Genomic DNA, 17,080 nt, shown 5'->3' on the forward strand with positions numbered 1-17,080 from the left:
GGAGTAAATCCGGTGTTGCAGCTAAGTAAGCTAAAATCATCTGTGGTTGCTTGGGAAATAACTGAAATGGTGAAAATGTCGTTTCTTTATGTGACAGAGACGTTGATATGTCGGTTCTGTGGAAAGAAGTCAGACAATATAATTCTTCATTTCCTTAAACTATGTCCAAAGGTGTAGAAAAGTAGGGATTTGTTGTTTGATCAGGTAGTTTACATTATTGACGTCAATGACTATATCATGTTTTCCAACTTTGATGAGCAGGAGCAGTGTAGTTTCTTTTTAGGAGAATACTTAACGCTATTCTAAAATTATCTGATGTATGAAAGTTACGAAATTTATCTAATTATGGGGCTGCTGCTCCTCCCCGTCTAGGTTTTGACTTTTCTTTTGATCACCTTAGAATTTTCTTAGTCGCCTCCTAGACTTCCACTTGTAGACCCTCATATCATCACTGACAAGTCCTAGAAAGATGATACAGCTGTATGATGTAGCACTACTGACGAATCCTAGAAGGACGATACAGCTGTATGATGTAGCACCACTGACGAGTTCTAGAAGGACAAAACAGCTGTATAATGCAGTTTAATTCATTGTTTGACTCTAGTGTATCTCAGTTTAAATCATTAAATGGCGCTATTCACTTGTGTGTCTTTTGCACAATCTTTGTAGGTTTATGTGTTCTTATGAATAGACCACTAGGTACACTCGTGTTATATATAGGAGGCTCTATATTCAAGGTCATTGTCCATGAATCATTACCTGTTTTATCCTACAAGTCTGAAAAACTGTGTCTTATGACGTCTAGCTTCGGTCATTGTCAACAAGGGGGCACTTCTTCAGGCGTAATGAGATTTGTTCAAATATTTGTTGTTCGAACATCCCACTTTGAAAATTTGTATAGCATACAAGTATGTGTATTGTGTGTAATGTCTATATATAACCCGAGCGCATAGATATATATATGCAATAGATACTGAAGGAGTTCTTATTACTGACCCCATCTGCAATATTATGCGTAGCATTTAAATAAACTCTGTGTCATGTACCTATATAGCCAAATTGTTAATAACCTTGTTAAACTTCTATACATTTAGCATCAACTTTAACAATAAGTAAGGCCAGATTTCTATACTGTTTCAATGTAGTCTAGTAGGGGATATTAAAGTAATTTTTCCTCTTTTTATTGAAAGGCTAGTTTCAACTTATAACACGAAAACTTAAATATCGACCCTTTGAAAATGTTATTTTTCTAAAAGACTTTGAAAACGATCCTCGCTTTACCTTTATTTGTAGCATTTGAATTAAGTATAAAAGTGACAATATGGTTACTATATTCAATTTTGAAGGAACAAAACGATATGCTATTCGTTTTTGATAAGGCAAGCGTTAGGATAACAAACCTGTAACTATCCTGTTGCCCAAACATGAGAATGGGAAACAGACTCGAATGAGAATCATTTGAAAATGAATATACATCTACGTTATTACACACCGTACAACCTGATGCCCCACCATGAACGACACTTACATACAACAAAAAATAATACACAAATAAAGAGCATTCGAAATCAAATCACTTATGTCTTTATTGAAATGACTGATGCATTCATAACATTCTACAACATGTTTGATAATAAATGAATCAATCATTGTATTTCTTTCCAGATCGATAAACAGATTTTGTTTTTCAAGATCTCTTTATTATTATTTTAATCAATGTGTGAAGAAAGAAACTCAACATAAACTTCACGAAATTAAGTTTAGAATGACTAAAGGTAAATAAAGATGTGTATTATTCTGTACTTTCTGATTAATACTGATAAAACATCAATAGCGCGATGGGTAATCATGGAGAGTTACAGTCTTCCTTTAACGATCTTTCACTTTCTGGTTTTGATATTCTTTTTTTGATCACCTCGTCGGAATATGGCCTTTTCCAATGCCATCATTGGCGCTTCAAATGCCAGGGAGAGGACAAACGCAACCATATAGGACATCACCATATATCCAAGGAATAGATAAATCTGTGGGGAAACGACAAGATTTCATTTGTTACTTAGGAAATATTTTCTATGAAGATTATGGAAAGAAATAACATAGATAAACTTAGTAGGTGATCAAGTGAGATTTATAGTTTATTAACGTTTTTGTTTCGATCACAGAAATTTTAAAAAATATACATATCAGACTGAATGTTGATTTAAATACACCAGAAGCTAGAAAAAACTGACATCATCAGTAAGAAGAATCGTACCTTACATTTAATATTTATTAGCGAAGACACAGAGGGAGGAAGGGGGAAGCTGTAAATCAGTACTTACGAAATTTTTATCTGTCGCATATAAATGTTGTCTTGCTGATAAAAGATTCATGTAGATGATGATCATGTGACAGAGATAAGCACAATATGTCAACCTTCCTAATGGAATAAATGGCTTCCATGACAAAATTGTATTCACGAAACCTGTCAGAAATATCAATAATAGATATCAAATATCATGATGTTTCTAATTTTAATATCTTAAGTACAATTCATAATTCATAAGGTTATCAAGAACGTTATTTGAAACTTCATATTAAGTTCCATTTAAAATGAAATGTAGAAGCAAGCAAACAAATTTCCAAACGAAATTGGTGTACTGAATGTCGAAAAGTGCAATTTGCCAATTTACTGGTTCATAAGTACTGAACAAGTATTTATCTTAGTCCAAATCCATGATCTTTTCCGTATAAAAGTCTTTAAATATTAGAAAAAAATAAACTTTTTCGTACCTCCGTTTCCAGTAGCACATGCAAATATCACCCAGCTAATGCATGCACCCCACAAGGTCCTTGAAGTTGAATTGAAAAGGGCAGCAACACCAACATCAATGGGTTTTCCGTTTACCGCGTCATAAATACCGTACACAACCAAACAAGCGACAACTGTAGCTACTATCCAAATGAAGAAGTTGACATACTGAAATAAAAGGAAATATTGTTGAGGATTATTTTCATATATGTGAAGTCATACCCCGCGTGACGTTTATAAGAAATAGTACATAGTTTGATAATAACATACTATAACGACCATTGATAATAAGAGAAAGAAATTCTCTTTCATGTGCTAAAATGCCGATCATGCCTTTTCCTAGAAAACAACTGAACAATGTATAGTGGCCCATGATAACAAAGGCTCTGAGTGTGTCTGACGATTGTTCGAAAGACACACAATTGAATAGCATCTGATCCTGATCATTATGCATCACAAGTGATTCATGAAATCAAAGGCATATTAAGAACAAACCTTGTTAATTTTCACTTTTAGTCCTTTTTCGAAGAGAAAGTATCCAGTGATCATACCGACGATGTAAGGCCCCATGCGACAGTACGGCTTGATGTAGTACATGTTAAAATAATCATTACTGCCTGATCTGAAAATAAATACAAACACTACAGTAAATTATTCGTAGAACGAAACTTTTGAAAATCCAATTTATCGTCACAACATTATCTTTGTTGTATTTTTTTTGTAAGTTGTGTGGTACAAAGCGCCAGATAAGATTAAGGATATTTATTTATTATACTTATACCAATAAATCGTTTATTTTCATGCAATGTTACATTTCAGCACATCATTATTCCAGATATTGTATCTTACAAAAACTGTCTGGAAGAAAGTGTCTTCACTATTTGATTGCGTATCACATGTTTGTATTATGTATTACATATTGTGGAGTTATAAACAGGCGTTTATCCAACACATATATAACAGGTCTATACATCATGCTTTATGTAGTAATTAAAGTTAATATACCTGTATTGAATTTGTGATATTTCTTATTTTCATTTTGTCGATAACTTTTTTGAAAATTCAATGTTTCCATGATCCGAACATTTTTGAAATCACAAATATCGCAAAAGAGATAAACTTACTGGTCAGCTACTGTAATAGGTAGGTTGTTTACTGCGGAGATAACGGCAGTAGTGACCGTCACTCCGAGGAGGAACACAGCACACACAAGGACTCCTTTCTTCCGGAAGCTAAATAAGAAAAACACCGATATATCTATAATTATACATATATATTTTATCATGACAAAAAAGATAGGATCTTAAATGACCTTTCATTTCAAATTTAAACAACAAACAAATTTAAGATGCCTTTTATCAACTCAGTAAAGTTACATTTTGAGAGATTTTAAAATCAAACGGTGGATAACGAAACGAAATGGAGGAAGTAATTCTGTAGCATGACTTTCACATCTTGACATGACGTCAAAGTCCCTTTTATGATTTCACTATCGATTTCTGACCGGAGCAACTAGTGAAATAAGCTTCAGTGTAGATTATACTAGTGACATTTATGCAAAAATATCACATTTGTGGAAAGTATCTATTTTTAATTGATGACATGTGTCATCTCAAATAACCAAACCGTAAAGGATAGATTAATCACATGTCAACGATGAATATTTAAATATTTAGTGCTACCCTTAAACTAAAACTATTTTTGTCCTGTTGCAGACCAGAAGCTATTTTGTAAATGTCTTTCTTTCTCACTTTTTAAGTTTATATTTTCACAAAAACAAAAACTTCCTTTCTAAACATCTATATAAAGAGACATGAAAAAATTAATATGACTGTTCAGATAAATGGTAGGCGTCTACCCGCTTCACTCCCAAAACCTCAACCTCATATAATAACACATTTCATTGTTGGTATGTTTGATAATTAATTACATTTACCAATGAATGTGAATATAGAAACATATACGATATTAACAGAGAGAGTATCATCATACTTACAAGTACAGAGGCACCAGCAGTAGCGGGCTGATAACGTAAAACTGCATGTCATTGGCTAAATACCACGACACCCCGAGGCACTAGAATAATATCATAAAGTAAAAATAGAGAAGAATATTTCTTTTTTACAAAATATCAATTAATTAGTACCTATTCGCTTTTAATGTCTATAAGAAGTTAATTGCAATGCAACTAAGTTTAGTCGTTAATGGTTTTACTGGATTTTCTGGTAATTGACATCATACCTGGTATCATATTCTGACTACGATAATTTTGACAAATACCAAAACATTTCTGCACTCACCAATTTGTCGGTTTTGACGAAATTGTTCACATACAAAAGATTTGTCCACCATGATTCTGCGCAATTTTTAGTTTCAAATCCTTCATTTATCCATTGGGGACCATCACCGAGGTAAGGTGACAAAGTGGCATCAATCATCAATATCAACATATAAGCAGGAGTGAGTCTGTTAAATACAGAATTGAAGAGTTATACACGAACGATTCAGAAAAACTGAAAACGAAATGTCTAAATATTGCAATTTTCTATTCACGAACTCACACAATAAGTCAATACATATGATAACAGGCGTTCCGAAAATTAAAAGCAAAAACAAAATATCACGTAGCTCGCGTATTCCAATAACATTATGACTTGTTCTCATATGAAAGCCTAGTTTACAACATAACAAGGTTTTCATTTCATCAATTGAAAAACATTGTTAACTTTTAAAATAGTTTGAATAAACAATATAAGGCCAGCATTTGGGCAAACAATTCGAGGAAAGAAAATCATTTCAACATGATTTCTTACAATATGGTTCCATTAATTTGATTTATTGACCAAGGGTATCGTCGAAGAAGCAGAATATGCTTACTATTTCGGAACATCTGGTCGTATTCTTGTACTTTTGTTTATAAGTCTTTGTGTAAATCTTTCTTTTGCTCATATTTCGACCTAGCTTTATGGAATTGAGTTTAAATTATGAATATGTTGCCATGTTGGTATTTTCTTGGTAATTTGTTACATTTGGATGTTCAGTCCTGTCCAAGTTCAGAATTATTCTCAGGATTTTTTTAATGACCTACCTCCAAAATCGATGGAAGTAGAACATAAACCAGTTGATTCGTCCTTTTTCTTTCTTCATTTCCTTCAGAACCACATACGCAACGAGTAGCCCGCTGTATAAATGAAATTTGAACTTGACAAAATATGAGAGTATTAATAACATATCATATTTGAAACTTATATGATGGTAAGAAACTTTGATTTACTTTTTAAGTTCCTCCAGAGCTCTTATTTTTCGTGTCAAATTTTGTTTTATCTGTTAAATGTTACTTATACTTACTTACTGATAGTATATTTTTGTTTGCATGAATTGATGAAAGGAAGCGAACCTAGTGCAAATGAGATGAACTGTGAAGCAGTTCGCCACATAATACAACTTCAGATGGCATTGCCATACAATGTAGTGTCGCTTTGTTCCAGTTATCGTACGTTTACATTTAAATTAATATTACAAAAACAATGCGCCATGGTTTTAATTCGTGTCTTTTCGCCGAAAATAAAATCACGCGACCCTTGTCCTTTATCTAAAATAATTTGATTGGAGTTACTTAGTTTCAAGGAGGCAGAAGGAAAGTCAAAATGTACTGTAATTTTTTACTAAGCATTTTTAAGATACTAAGTGAATGTTGATCGATCACAGAAAAACATCCAGTCTATACATTTTGTTTAATGCTACTTTTGATATCATCTCGATTTCACTTTTTAAAAATATTTGTTTTGCCCGAGATAAATCAATTACAAAACTGTACCGTGTATCACTTTAGAAAAGGACGATTTCTTCACTGAAATTTCATTATTCATTTTTATTTTCAATTTTCAAAATGATTGGAAACTAATGATTTTTCGTGAAGAAGAGAAATAACTCGGATGTGTAAAGAAAACCTTCGTGAAAAATTGATCACCTACTTCACTGTCACGTGTACACAATTAAGATGTGTTGGTGTATCGAACCTGTTACTATGATAACTGGGTTAGAAAGATCATTCCTAAAAACAGAGTATCAGAGTAAAAACTTGACTATAATTAATATACTAAGAACATATGTCAAATTATTCTACTATTGAAAGTGTAAGTATTAACAAACGGACTATTTACAAACCTCATAGTAAAAAAGGTGTCTACCGACATCAGTCCATTCATGATAACCATAAAACTCCAGCGAGACAACATACTGGTATAGTACGACAATGGATTCTCTAAGAAAATAAACCACACATGAAGGCGTCACGATAATAACAAATACCAAGATAAACTAATACAAGTTATTGTATAGCAAGCGTAGGCATGAATGATGACGTAAACATGCGATGAACATAGTATTTGCAAATAAACATGATTAAGAGAGGATTTGCCAATAAATACTCATGAAAACCTAATATAAACAAATTAAAATCCAAAACGGGCAAATACTGTGTATTTATACAGCTTTACATTTATCTTCATTCAATTGAATATTTTGAGCTCAAATTTAACAGAGTTCATGAAAGACAGCTTTGAATACAAATATATATGGTATATTTACAACCTATGTGTAAAGCTATTCAGTTACCTCGAAAGTTACTTACGAATAAAAGTCATGGAGAAGGAATATGTGTGTCCGAGTATTACCCACGACATGCTCAGGAACCGGATACCATTCACAGCTCCAAGTGCCCCGCCCTGTTCTGCATTTAAAAGCTTCTTTCCGTTGGTCCATACGGAGAATGACAGTAGTAGCTTAACAAGAATCCCTTAAGATGAAACATAGCATTATTGATAATTCCTTTTCAAACATTCAAATTCAGGTAAGTGTGACAATGGATAGACAAATTTGATTTCCACAAAGAAAAGCGTATAATGCAAAAAGAGGAGTATTATTTTTATCAATAACATAACTTAATGTGTTTTATGTTTTTTTAAAGATCATTTTGATATTTTTGTTTACAATTTTTATATGCAAATTTAATCGAATATGAATCGTTTCGTTAAAATGTTACTTTGCTTTGTTTTTTGAAAGACAACATATCAGATCTTTTTATTATTCGTCGTATGGTACATACATTATCGACACTATATGTATCTATCATTCCTTCATCAGTACCTATAACCAGATGTTTCATATAACATATTATTCGACAAAAATATTGCTCTAAATGTGAAATGAAGGAAGCAATAATGCAAACTCACCATCGCTATGTACTTGTGTTTGTTTCGGCGGGACTTCAGTTTCTTCGATAGGAGCAGTGGGATAGATCTTGGGAACACCCTCTTCTGCTGCTGATGAAGCCTTGTACTCCTCCAAATTTATCTTATAGATAATAGAGGGGAATTCTCCCTGCTTATCGCCCTCTTTCGCTTCAGGTATGGGGGCTTGCACGTCATGAATTGTCTTTGGTTTTTGTTCCTTTGTTTCAGCAGCTGCCTTATTTCTGGTGAAGTATCCACGCAGTAAGTCGAATGCTGTTGATACTATCATCAGGGCCACGAAAAAACCACATATACTCCTACAAACAAAAATAATTGTTACAACTAATGACACACAGGTTGTGTAAAGAAAAATGGAACAATGGAACATCGAGAGACTAATTCAAAATGCGCGGATGTGTTACTGACAACAACGGAATATCTTAAAAATAGAACAGAGGAAATTGTCTTTTCTATTCTTTTAGCAGGTATGTATAATTGTCAATATCCAAACGTGTTTCTAGTTTTCAGTTTTTAAATATTTATAACAATACAATTAAAACTAGAAGAACACTTACAATCCAACGATCGCTTTGGTGTCGTATGTAGTTTCCAACAGACTACAGGTGGTATAGTATGCATAGAGAGGCGAGTCACCGGCCGGTAGTGTGGACAACACTTATGCAAAATAAAGCATAGTCTCTGATATAAGAAATTGTCTAGATTGCTTAATGGTGTATAAATATCACGTATAATGATAAACAATAAGAAGACCGTTTAATTTCTTTTACATGTCCTTAGATATTCTTTATCTTTGCACCATTAGCGTTTACACCAAAATGATGAAAGTAACAGAAATAACGTCCTTTATACCTAAATGACTTTGTTTTTCCAAGAAGGGATAAAAATACTGAAAGACGAAAATTGAGTCCCTCAACATTATTTTTATTTACTTATTTTTCTATCCAAGGAAATACTACAGAATAAGGGTGATTTTCTTATACAAATTATCGTCCGTTTGGCACAAAATGGCTAAAATACAAGGAACCAAAAACTAGCTTGTTTAATCTCTCATATCTCAAACCTGTACATACCAACAACCGTTTGTTAAACACGGTCTATTCCTTAAAACATAACGTCATATTTTGTTTTGTTTATGTTATGCATATTGATCAAGAATAAGGTTATTTCCATCTATGTTTAGCAGGGTAACACTCCCATTTATTCATGCAAGGTGCAAAGACTCTTGGCCGAAATCAATTGACTGGTGGCAGTGTACATAAATGAATCATATCGTATTTATATAAGAAAAAGGTTTTAGCAACGGTAAACATTTCAATGTTATCCTTGGGGGTGAGCGTGACATGATGAATAAAGGACAGAAATAAGGGACACTCATGATGGATCGTGATGGTTTATTGATCTAACTTGAACATAGATCTTGACTTTGAGATAAAAATCACCACCAAATTATAAAAGGGCTGTATGTGAATCCTACCAAGCCCTTTAGTTTGTAAGTTCCTTTATTCGATGTTAAATCGTGCTATACTGATTAAGTAAATATATGATGTATGATTTATCGTATAAGAAATCAAATCGGGCATTATTAGTAGAGATTTCATAACAAAAAATGATATTTGATTTATCAGATCGGATCCATAACTCACGAGCAAACCAATTAAACTAACGCTGTCATCAGACTGTTCATTATAAACTTAGGCGTATTTGAATGATACTCCATTCTTTTCTCGGAAACATATTTTAAGATATCTTTATACATTTACATCAGCACAATAAGATGAGAAATATTTTGAATACTTACACGCATTAACAAGAATCAGCATGTCATTTTCTCCACAAGTATTTGGTACGCACACACCTTCTTTAAGAACCGCTGAATAACCCTTAACAGAAGCAGGATTAAAACTAAATTTTCTGACCAACTAACTTTCTGGCAAATCATTGTGTAAAATTGTCCATATAAGTAAATATATAGGTTGTGTGTGATATTTGTATCGCTCACGTTAGTTATTTTACAGCACGAAAACTGACATTGTAACTCATTATGGTTAGAAATAAACTGACTTGTTATCTTAAAAGAAAAAGAAATTTTCGAATAACAAGTAGATAATTCAAAAGCATGTTGAACAATTTACATTCTTACTTCAGTGGGTGCGTGAAGCACCCCTACGGTCAAAGTTCATCCTATTATCAAGCAAAGTAAATTGTTAAAACATATATGTTTGTACAACAACCACATGATGAATTGATGTCTGGGGAGCTGAATAATACCTACAAATGTCTGGGTTGTAGATAAAAGGTTTCATTTTTTATTAATCGTACGAACACGAAATGGAATGCCATCTGGAATTTCATAACCTCGCTGTTTTTTCATTTGTAATTAAATGATTCTGGCATTATTATTATTGGTCTAGATGCAATCCAATAGGTATTCAAGGGTATCTCGATAATTTAGCAAAAGTTCGCGCATAAAATCTGTGCTAATCTATGGATTACATTATACCCTATCACAAACTTTAAAAATAACGTTTCGCTAATTCCTTTGCATTCATATGTTTCTAAGTAAAAATACTCGAAAATATTAAAGTAACACATTAAAAAAATCATATTGCCCTTTCATGGCGATAAATTTCTTAATTCTTCGGAAATTAAGATGTAAGTGAGTGATAGATTGAGTTTCTACTGTAATTATGTATTCCATTTATCATTGCTAAATACCTGAATGGAGATAGGTAAGTGGATCATACAGTATCGCGTGGAAAACTCCGAAGGTTGAATATTTAGGCATTGGTCATACATTCCCGGGAAATACGTATTTCCTTCAAGAATACCTGCTCGAATCTTCCCCATACTGTCTAACACTGTAAAGCGTAATGTACGTATTGGCTCATTGAGGTTCAACATTCATTTAATATAAAATGATATAATGTTAATAGAAATATATAAGTTCATAAGTAAGTGGTGATAAAACTAAAGCCATCTTATATGATAAACGTAGTAGGGCTGCATATCAAATATCATAAAACAATTGTAATTTTTTAAGTATGCTTTAAGAAATCAAAGTGAATTAATAATTGCCGACTTCGTTCTTAAATATACAATAAATATTACATCAATATATCAAATAATCTAAAGCTGATAAAAAGTATTGACGCTATTACATAATATCAAAACCAGATTTCAAATGCTCGCTAAACTTAATGATATTATGAATAAAACGTTCTCTTCGCCTTTCATTTAATTAGAAACATCAAAACGTGCAACAAATCTTATTTCAAAAGTATTTATATTTAGTACAACTTACTTTGGATAGCTTCCATTGAACCTTGGGTAAGTGCAGTCATCATTAGTCCTAGATCCTGAAGACAGAGAGGAGAGACACCCATACCTGTCAGCATAGCCATGGGATCAAAATTCATGGCAGTCAAGTTGGCTTGTTCAAGAAATGTCTGTAGGTCTCTGGGCCCACTTCCAAGGATTTCGGTTAACATTGCAGTTATCAAAGTCATGTTGATTTGTTGAAGAAATGTTTGAATATCTTGGGAACCACTGCCAAGGACTTGGGCTAACATTACCGTAAAATTTTCACCGGCAGTTAATGTCAAATTGTTAAGAACATTTTCAAGTATCGGAAGAGTTACGTCTGTAAGTCCTGCTCCCATACCTGTTATAATGTCTTCGAAGTCAGGTGGTGTTGATGAAGTATCTTCAATAGTAGAGAGAAATTGAAGGAATTTCAGAACATTGTAAATCATGTCTAAATTCTCATTATCCACTCCAAGAAACGATATATTTTTAGATTGTGCAAGTTCAAGGAATCGAAAAGTGGTATTGAAACCCATCCGATCAATAATGTTGGAAGTTGCATTCAGAAGTTTGAACGCAGCCTTTACTTGATTTGTGATGTTCATTCCGGACGAAATGGATGTGGCAAACTTCATAATTCCGTCTGTGTAGATGTCACGTGGAAAATAAGTGTTCGTGTTGTTAACATTACCGAAGTACTGACCATCTATGATGGGTACTGTAATAGCCAGTAACAAAACAAGATTCAATAAGCGCGACATTGTTGATGTCAGGTGTCGCAATGCTGTATTGAGAATTAATACCGCTTGGTTTTTCTGTCTTTATATACTACCAAAGAGACGCTGTCACCTATACATGTTGGCAGCCTTAAAGGAGTTTATCTACTTAAATATTGCTGTTGTTATACCCACCTTTATGCAAACAAACCCCAATTTAATATTTATATAACTTAGCACTGTGTACCTGGCTTTTGAGGATTTTTTAAAGGTTTATGACGAAAGGAAAGGCAAAATATGACCTTGAATTTACATAATTTATCATGAAAAATTACAGCAATTCTGTTTAAAAGCTAACAATGCTTCGGATAACTCTTATTTGGTAAATATCATAGATATTTGTTTTAAAGTTTCGAAAGCTGTAAACAAAATCTAGAACAGGATAGGATTACAACTGGTGGATTACATGAAGTGACCTTAATCACTCTCAATTATGATGTGCAAGCCTTTATATTGCGAAAGTGATCTTCCCCTCAAGTTCGTCATTACATCGTTTCCGAATTTTTTCTAAATACTGTCATTGCGAAATAGGATACAAAGACTAGAATCTACTTGATGCATTGACATAGCTTTAGTAAACGATTACAATTTTTAGCTTGTCTATTTACTGTAGTCATCTAGATATCAGGAAACAACACTAATAGCAATTTTTTTAAAGAAAACAGCAGTAAGAAAAATATACAGAGACGGACTCTTTAAATGTCTGATCAATAGACGTGAAAAGGTTATTTCCTATTCTGGATTTGTGGTCTGTCTTAGGCTATTGAATATTGAATATATAGTAGTTCATTGGTGGAATACATATTATTAACTTAAATCGAAATTGCATGGATAACAGATAGCGACAAAGAAGATGATATGTTTTGTTTGATTTGTTTGCAACTACGTTTTTATTTTTGTTTTATATGATAACAAGGGATCGATCATATAAATAGATGTTGCTATATACAGGTTCCCGTTCGATATAAACATTACCACGTGTGATGTCATATACGTTGTATTCGAGTCCCCTTAGCTATGAAGGCAGCCCTATCCATTGTGTTGGTGTTTAACTATTATATTTGTCGTTTACTTTGTGTTGGTGTCTCTCTGACTACGGCGCCTGTCATTTACTTTGTGTTGGTGTCTCTCTGACTACGGCGCCTGTCATTTACTTTGTGTTGGTGTCTCTCTGACTACGGCGCCTGTCATACTTCGTGTCGGTGTTTCTCTGTCTAAGGCGCCTGTCATTTACTTTGTGTTGGTGTCTCTCTGACTAAGGCGCCTGTCATACTTCGTGTTGGTGTCTCTCTGACTACGGCGCCTGTCATTTACTTTGTGTTGGTGTCTCTCTGACTAAGGCGCCTGTCATACTTCGTGTCGGTGTCTCTCTGTCTAAGGCGCCTGTCATTTACTTCGTGTTGGTGTCTCTCTGACTATGGCGCCTGCCATTTACTTCGTAATGGTATCTCTTTGACTACGGCGCCTGTCATTTACTTGGTAATGGTGTCTCTTTGACTACGGTGCCTGTCATTAAGATCGTGTCGGTGTCTCTCTGACTATGGCGCCTGTCATATACTTTGTTTTGGTGTCTCTCTGACTACGGCGCCTGTCATTTACTTCGTGTTGGTGTCGCTATAACTACGGCGCATGTCAGATACTTCGTAATGGTGTCTCTCTGACTATGGTGCCTGTCATATACTTTGTTTTGGTGTCTCTCTGACTACGGCGCCTGTCATTTACTTCGTGATGGTGTCTCTCTGACTATGGCGCCTGTCATATACTTTGTTTTGGTGTCTCTCTGACTACGGCGCTTGTCATTTACTTCGTGTTGGTGTCTCTCTGACTATGGCGCCTGTCATTTACTTTGTGTTGGTGTCTCTCTGACTAAGACGCCTGTCATTCACTTCGTAATGGTGTCTCTCTTACTACGGCGCCTGTCATTTACTTTGCAATGGTGTCTCTTTGATTACGGCGCCTGTCATTTCCTTCGTAATGGTGTCTCTTTGACTACGGTGCCTGTCATTAATATCGTGTCGGTGTCTCTCTAACTACGGCGCATGTCATATACTTCGTAATGGTGTCTCTCTGACTACGGCAACTGTCATTTACTTCGTAATGGTGTCTCTCTAACTACGGCGATTGTCATTTACTTCGTGTTGGTGTCTCTCTGACTACGGCACCTGTCATTTACTTCGTGATGGTGTCTCTCTGACTATGGCGCCTGTCATATACTTTGTTTTGGTGTCTCTTTGACTACGGCGCCTGTCATTTACTTCGTAATGGTGTCTCTTTGACTACGGTGCCTGTCATTTATATCGTGTCGGTGTCTCTCTGACTACGGCGCATGTCATATACTTCGTAATGGTGTCTCTCTGACTATGGCGCCTGTCATTTACTTCGTATTGGTGTCTCTCTAACTACGGCGATTGTAATTTACTTCGTGTTGGTGTCTCTCTGACTACGACACCTGTCACTTACTTCGTGATGGTGTCTCTCTGACTATGGCGCCTGTCATATACTTTGTTTTGGTGTCTCTCTGACTACGGCGCTTGTCATTTACTTCGTGTTGATGTCTCTCTGACTACAGTTCCTGTCATTTACTTCGTGATGGTGTCTCTCTGACTACGGTCGCTGTCATTTACTTTGTGTTGGTGTCTCTCTGACTACGGCGTTTGTCATTTACTTCGTGTTGGTGTCTCTCTGACTACGGCGCCTGTCATTTACTTCGTGATGGTGTCTCTCTGACTATGGCGCCTGTCATATACTTTGTTTTGGTGTCTCTCTGACTACGGCGCTTGTCATTTACTTCGTGATGGTGTCTCTCTGTCTAAGGCGCCTGTCATTTACTTCATGTTGGTGTCTCTCTGACTACGGTCGCTGTCATTTACTTCGTGTTGGTGTCTCCCTGACTACGGTCGCTGTCATTTACTTTGTTTTGGTGTCTCTTTGACTACGGTGCCTGTCATTTACTTCGTGATGGTGTTTCCCTAAAAGCTCAGGATGCCCTATTCTTGGTGTTGGTGTGTTCCCTCTACAGAGAATGACAGATACTTAACCTATTGAAAAAGAACAAGAAAATATCAGCATGTCAACATAATCATAATCTAAACATAAATTCAATCAAACAATGGAAGCATCTGAACAAAAGAAAGATTTACACGGAACCTCCTGAAAATGTACAGTTAGAATAAGACTAGGTGTTCCGGAGGAAATCACTTTGATGACTGTACAACTTTCCCATAATCAAAGACACGACAGACTGTTCTACATCATCTGCTTATCTCGAGTTTTCCCTACAACGAAACCAACCTGGACAGCTTTCCACCAAGCTGAATGATAAAGGTGGTGATTTCCATTTCCCTATTGTGAATTTTCCATTTCTGAATAGCAATACCCAGGCATCTCCAACCTATGGTATTTACATGTCTAAGTTGATTCAATGTTCAAGGGCCTGTTCCCATTATCACGATTTTTGGGAAACTGGAATTACTGTACAGCTCGGTGGAAAGCTGTCCATGTTGGTGTTGTTGAAGGAGATCGAGATAGGAGGCTGGTGTAGAAGAGTCTTGTATGTGATTTCCAATTTATGATTGGTTTATACGACGGACGTGGTCAATACATTTCTCGAAACGTCATAAACATACGCTGAGTCTGTACTTTGTGATGTCATATGTGTTGTGTTGGGGCCCTTTCGTTTATGCTGTTGTATCGAACAAACGGGTCAAACCATTAAATGAACTACAATGTTCATTTTCGTTCCGGACCGTTTTCAATGACTAAGCTCGCAAGCTTTGACTGAGGGGTCCAGACGGAACCAAGATGGCTGCTCGGATAACAAATTAAATAAATGCAATTGGAATTTGACAATAACCTTACGTTTCTACATATGCTAAAATGGATAAAAAGAAAGTATATATTTTAATATTCTTGTATATGATCGAAAACTACCGTAAGTGGCACCATTTCTTTATATTATGACATTATATCGCGAATATGAATTACGACAAAACGCATTTCAGTTAAAATAACTATGTATCAGTGTTTATCTTCATACTAACAATGCGGACTATATACCTGCCAATAAATACGCTGTTAAGAAGTAACGTGTTATCTCTATTGCATATCAAATACTTAAAATATTGCAACCGCATGATTTGTTTTTGTTGAGTATTGTAGATATGTTGTATTCAGTTTATTTAATCATAATAATATGCTTGAGCATTTTAATACAGAACATGGAAAAGAAATGACTGTTCCTGCATTATCTCTATATAAAGAGTAACTTTAGATAAATTTAGTCATACTATGTATGGTATATCTATGTATCAACTGTCCTAGGGCTTTATGATATTTGTTTTTCCAGGTTTCTGTTTGAAGCAAATAACAATGTTCGAAAGTTAAAGTTGTACCAGAAAACTATAATTATATTACAATTTGATTGATAATTTTATGTTTCATGTATGTAAGAAATAATGTTAATATTGCGCCTTTAGTATATTAACCACAAATTCTTCAAATGTTTGCACCAATATTCTACCCTTAGTAATAAACGTAATTGTTTATTAATACAATTTTCTTGGATCAATTAGCCATCTCACAGAAATCTTTGCTGAATACAGGTTGAGCTGAAGCACATGGATGAATCTTTAATTTTTCAAATTCAAAAATTAAAAATAAGGAATAATTTTCCATTTTCTGTATCATATCAACAAAGTGTTACATAGGACTGTATTTACATCCTTTGACATCTATCACTATAACGTCATTAGTAATTAATGTGTTCACGTGTTTGGTTGCTGTATCAATGGAGCCGTTGTAATTTGATGAAGAACATAAGAGGTTTAAGGAGAGCAAACCATTATACATTTTATAAATTGTACCAATTCACAATGTAATATTCATTCTTGAAAAGAAAGGTTATCAATACATGAAAAGTTAAATGTATTTTAATTTCCAGAACTTGCTTTATCTAT

The 17,080-nt window shown here is 34.5% G+C and overlaps 1 protein-coding gene across 1 annotated transcript; it reads right to left on the reverse strand.

The window, feature by feature from the left end:
• Positions 1 to 1,880: 1,880 nt before the first annotated feature.
• Positions 1,881 to 12,110, reverse strand: LOC132543690 (O-acyltransferase like protein-like). Its single transcript, XM_060207208.1, has 16 exons — positions 11,625 to 12,110; positions 11,348 to 11,543; positions 10,762 to 10,904; positions 9,845 to 9,926; positions 8,601 to 8,700; positions 8,026 to 8,342; positions 7,425 to 7,589; positions 6,959 to 7,055; positions 5,880 to 5,972; positions 5,092 to 5,257; positions 4,788 to 4,867; positions 3,916 to 4,023; positions 3,287 to 3,413; positions 2,773 to 2,959; positions 2,322 to 2,464; positions 1,881 to 2,024 (listed from the first exon to the last, which is right to left on the reverse strand). Exons 1-16 carry the CDS (start codon positions 12,108 to 12,110, stop codon positions 1,881 to 1,883), a joined length of 2,634 nt encoding a protein of 877 aa, XP_060063191.1.
• Between the last annotated feature and the right edge of the window lie 4,970 nt (positions 12,111 to 17,080).

Source organism: Ylistrum balloti, unplaced genomic scaffold (genome assembly GCF_031769215.1).
Source record: "Ylistrum balloti isolate Yb309-2 unplaced genomic scaffold, AGI_CSIRO_Ybal_v1 Utg369762, whole genome shotgun sequence".
Classification (NCBI taxonomy): domain Eukaryota; kingdom Metazoa; phylum Mollusca; class Bivalvia; order Pectinida; family Pectinidae; genus Ylistrum; species Ylistrum balloti.

Coding starts and splice junctions, on each gene's coding strand:
- LOC132543690 (XM_060207208.1), bottom strand. CDS start 12,110: ATGTCGCGCTTATTGAATCTTGTTTTGTTACTGGCTATTACAGTACCC. Junction 4,024..4,787: donor CTGCTGGTGCCTCTGTACTT/GTAAGTATGATG, acceptor TTTCTTATTTAG/CTTCCGGAAGAAAGGAGTCC. Junction 2,960..3,286: donor TAAAAGTGAAAATTAACAAG/GTTTGTTCTTAA, acceptor CTTTTATTTCAG/TATGTCAACTTCTTCATTTG.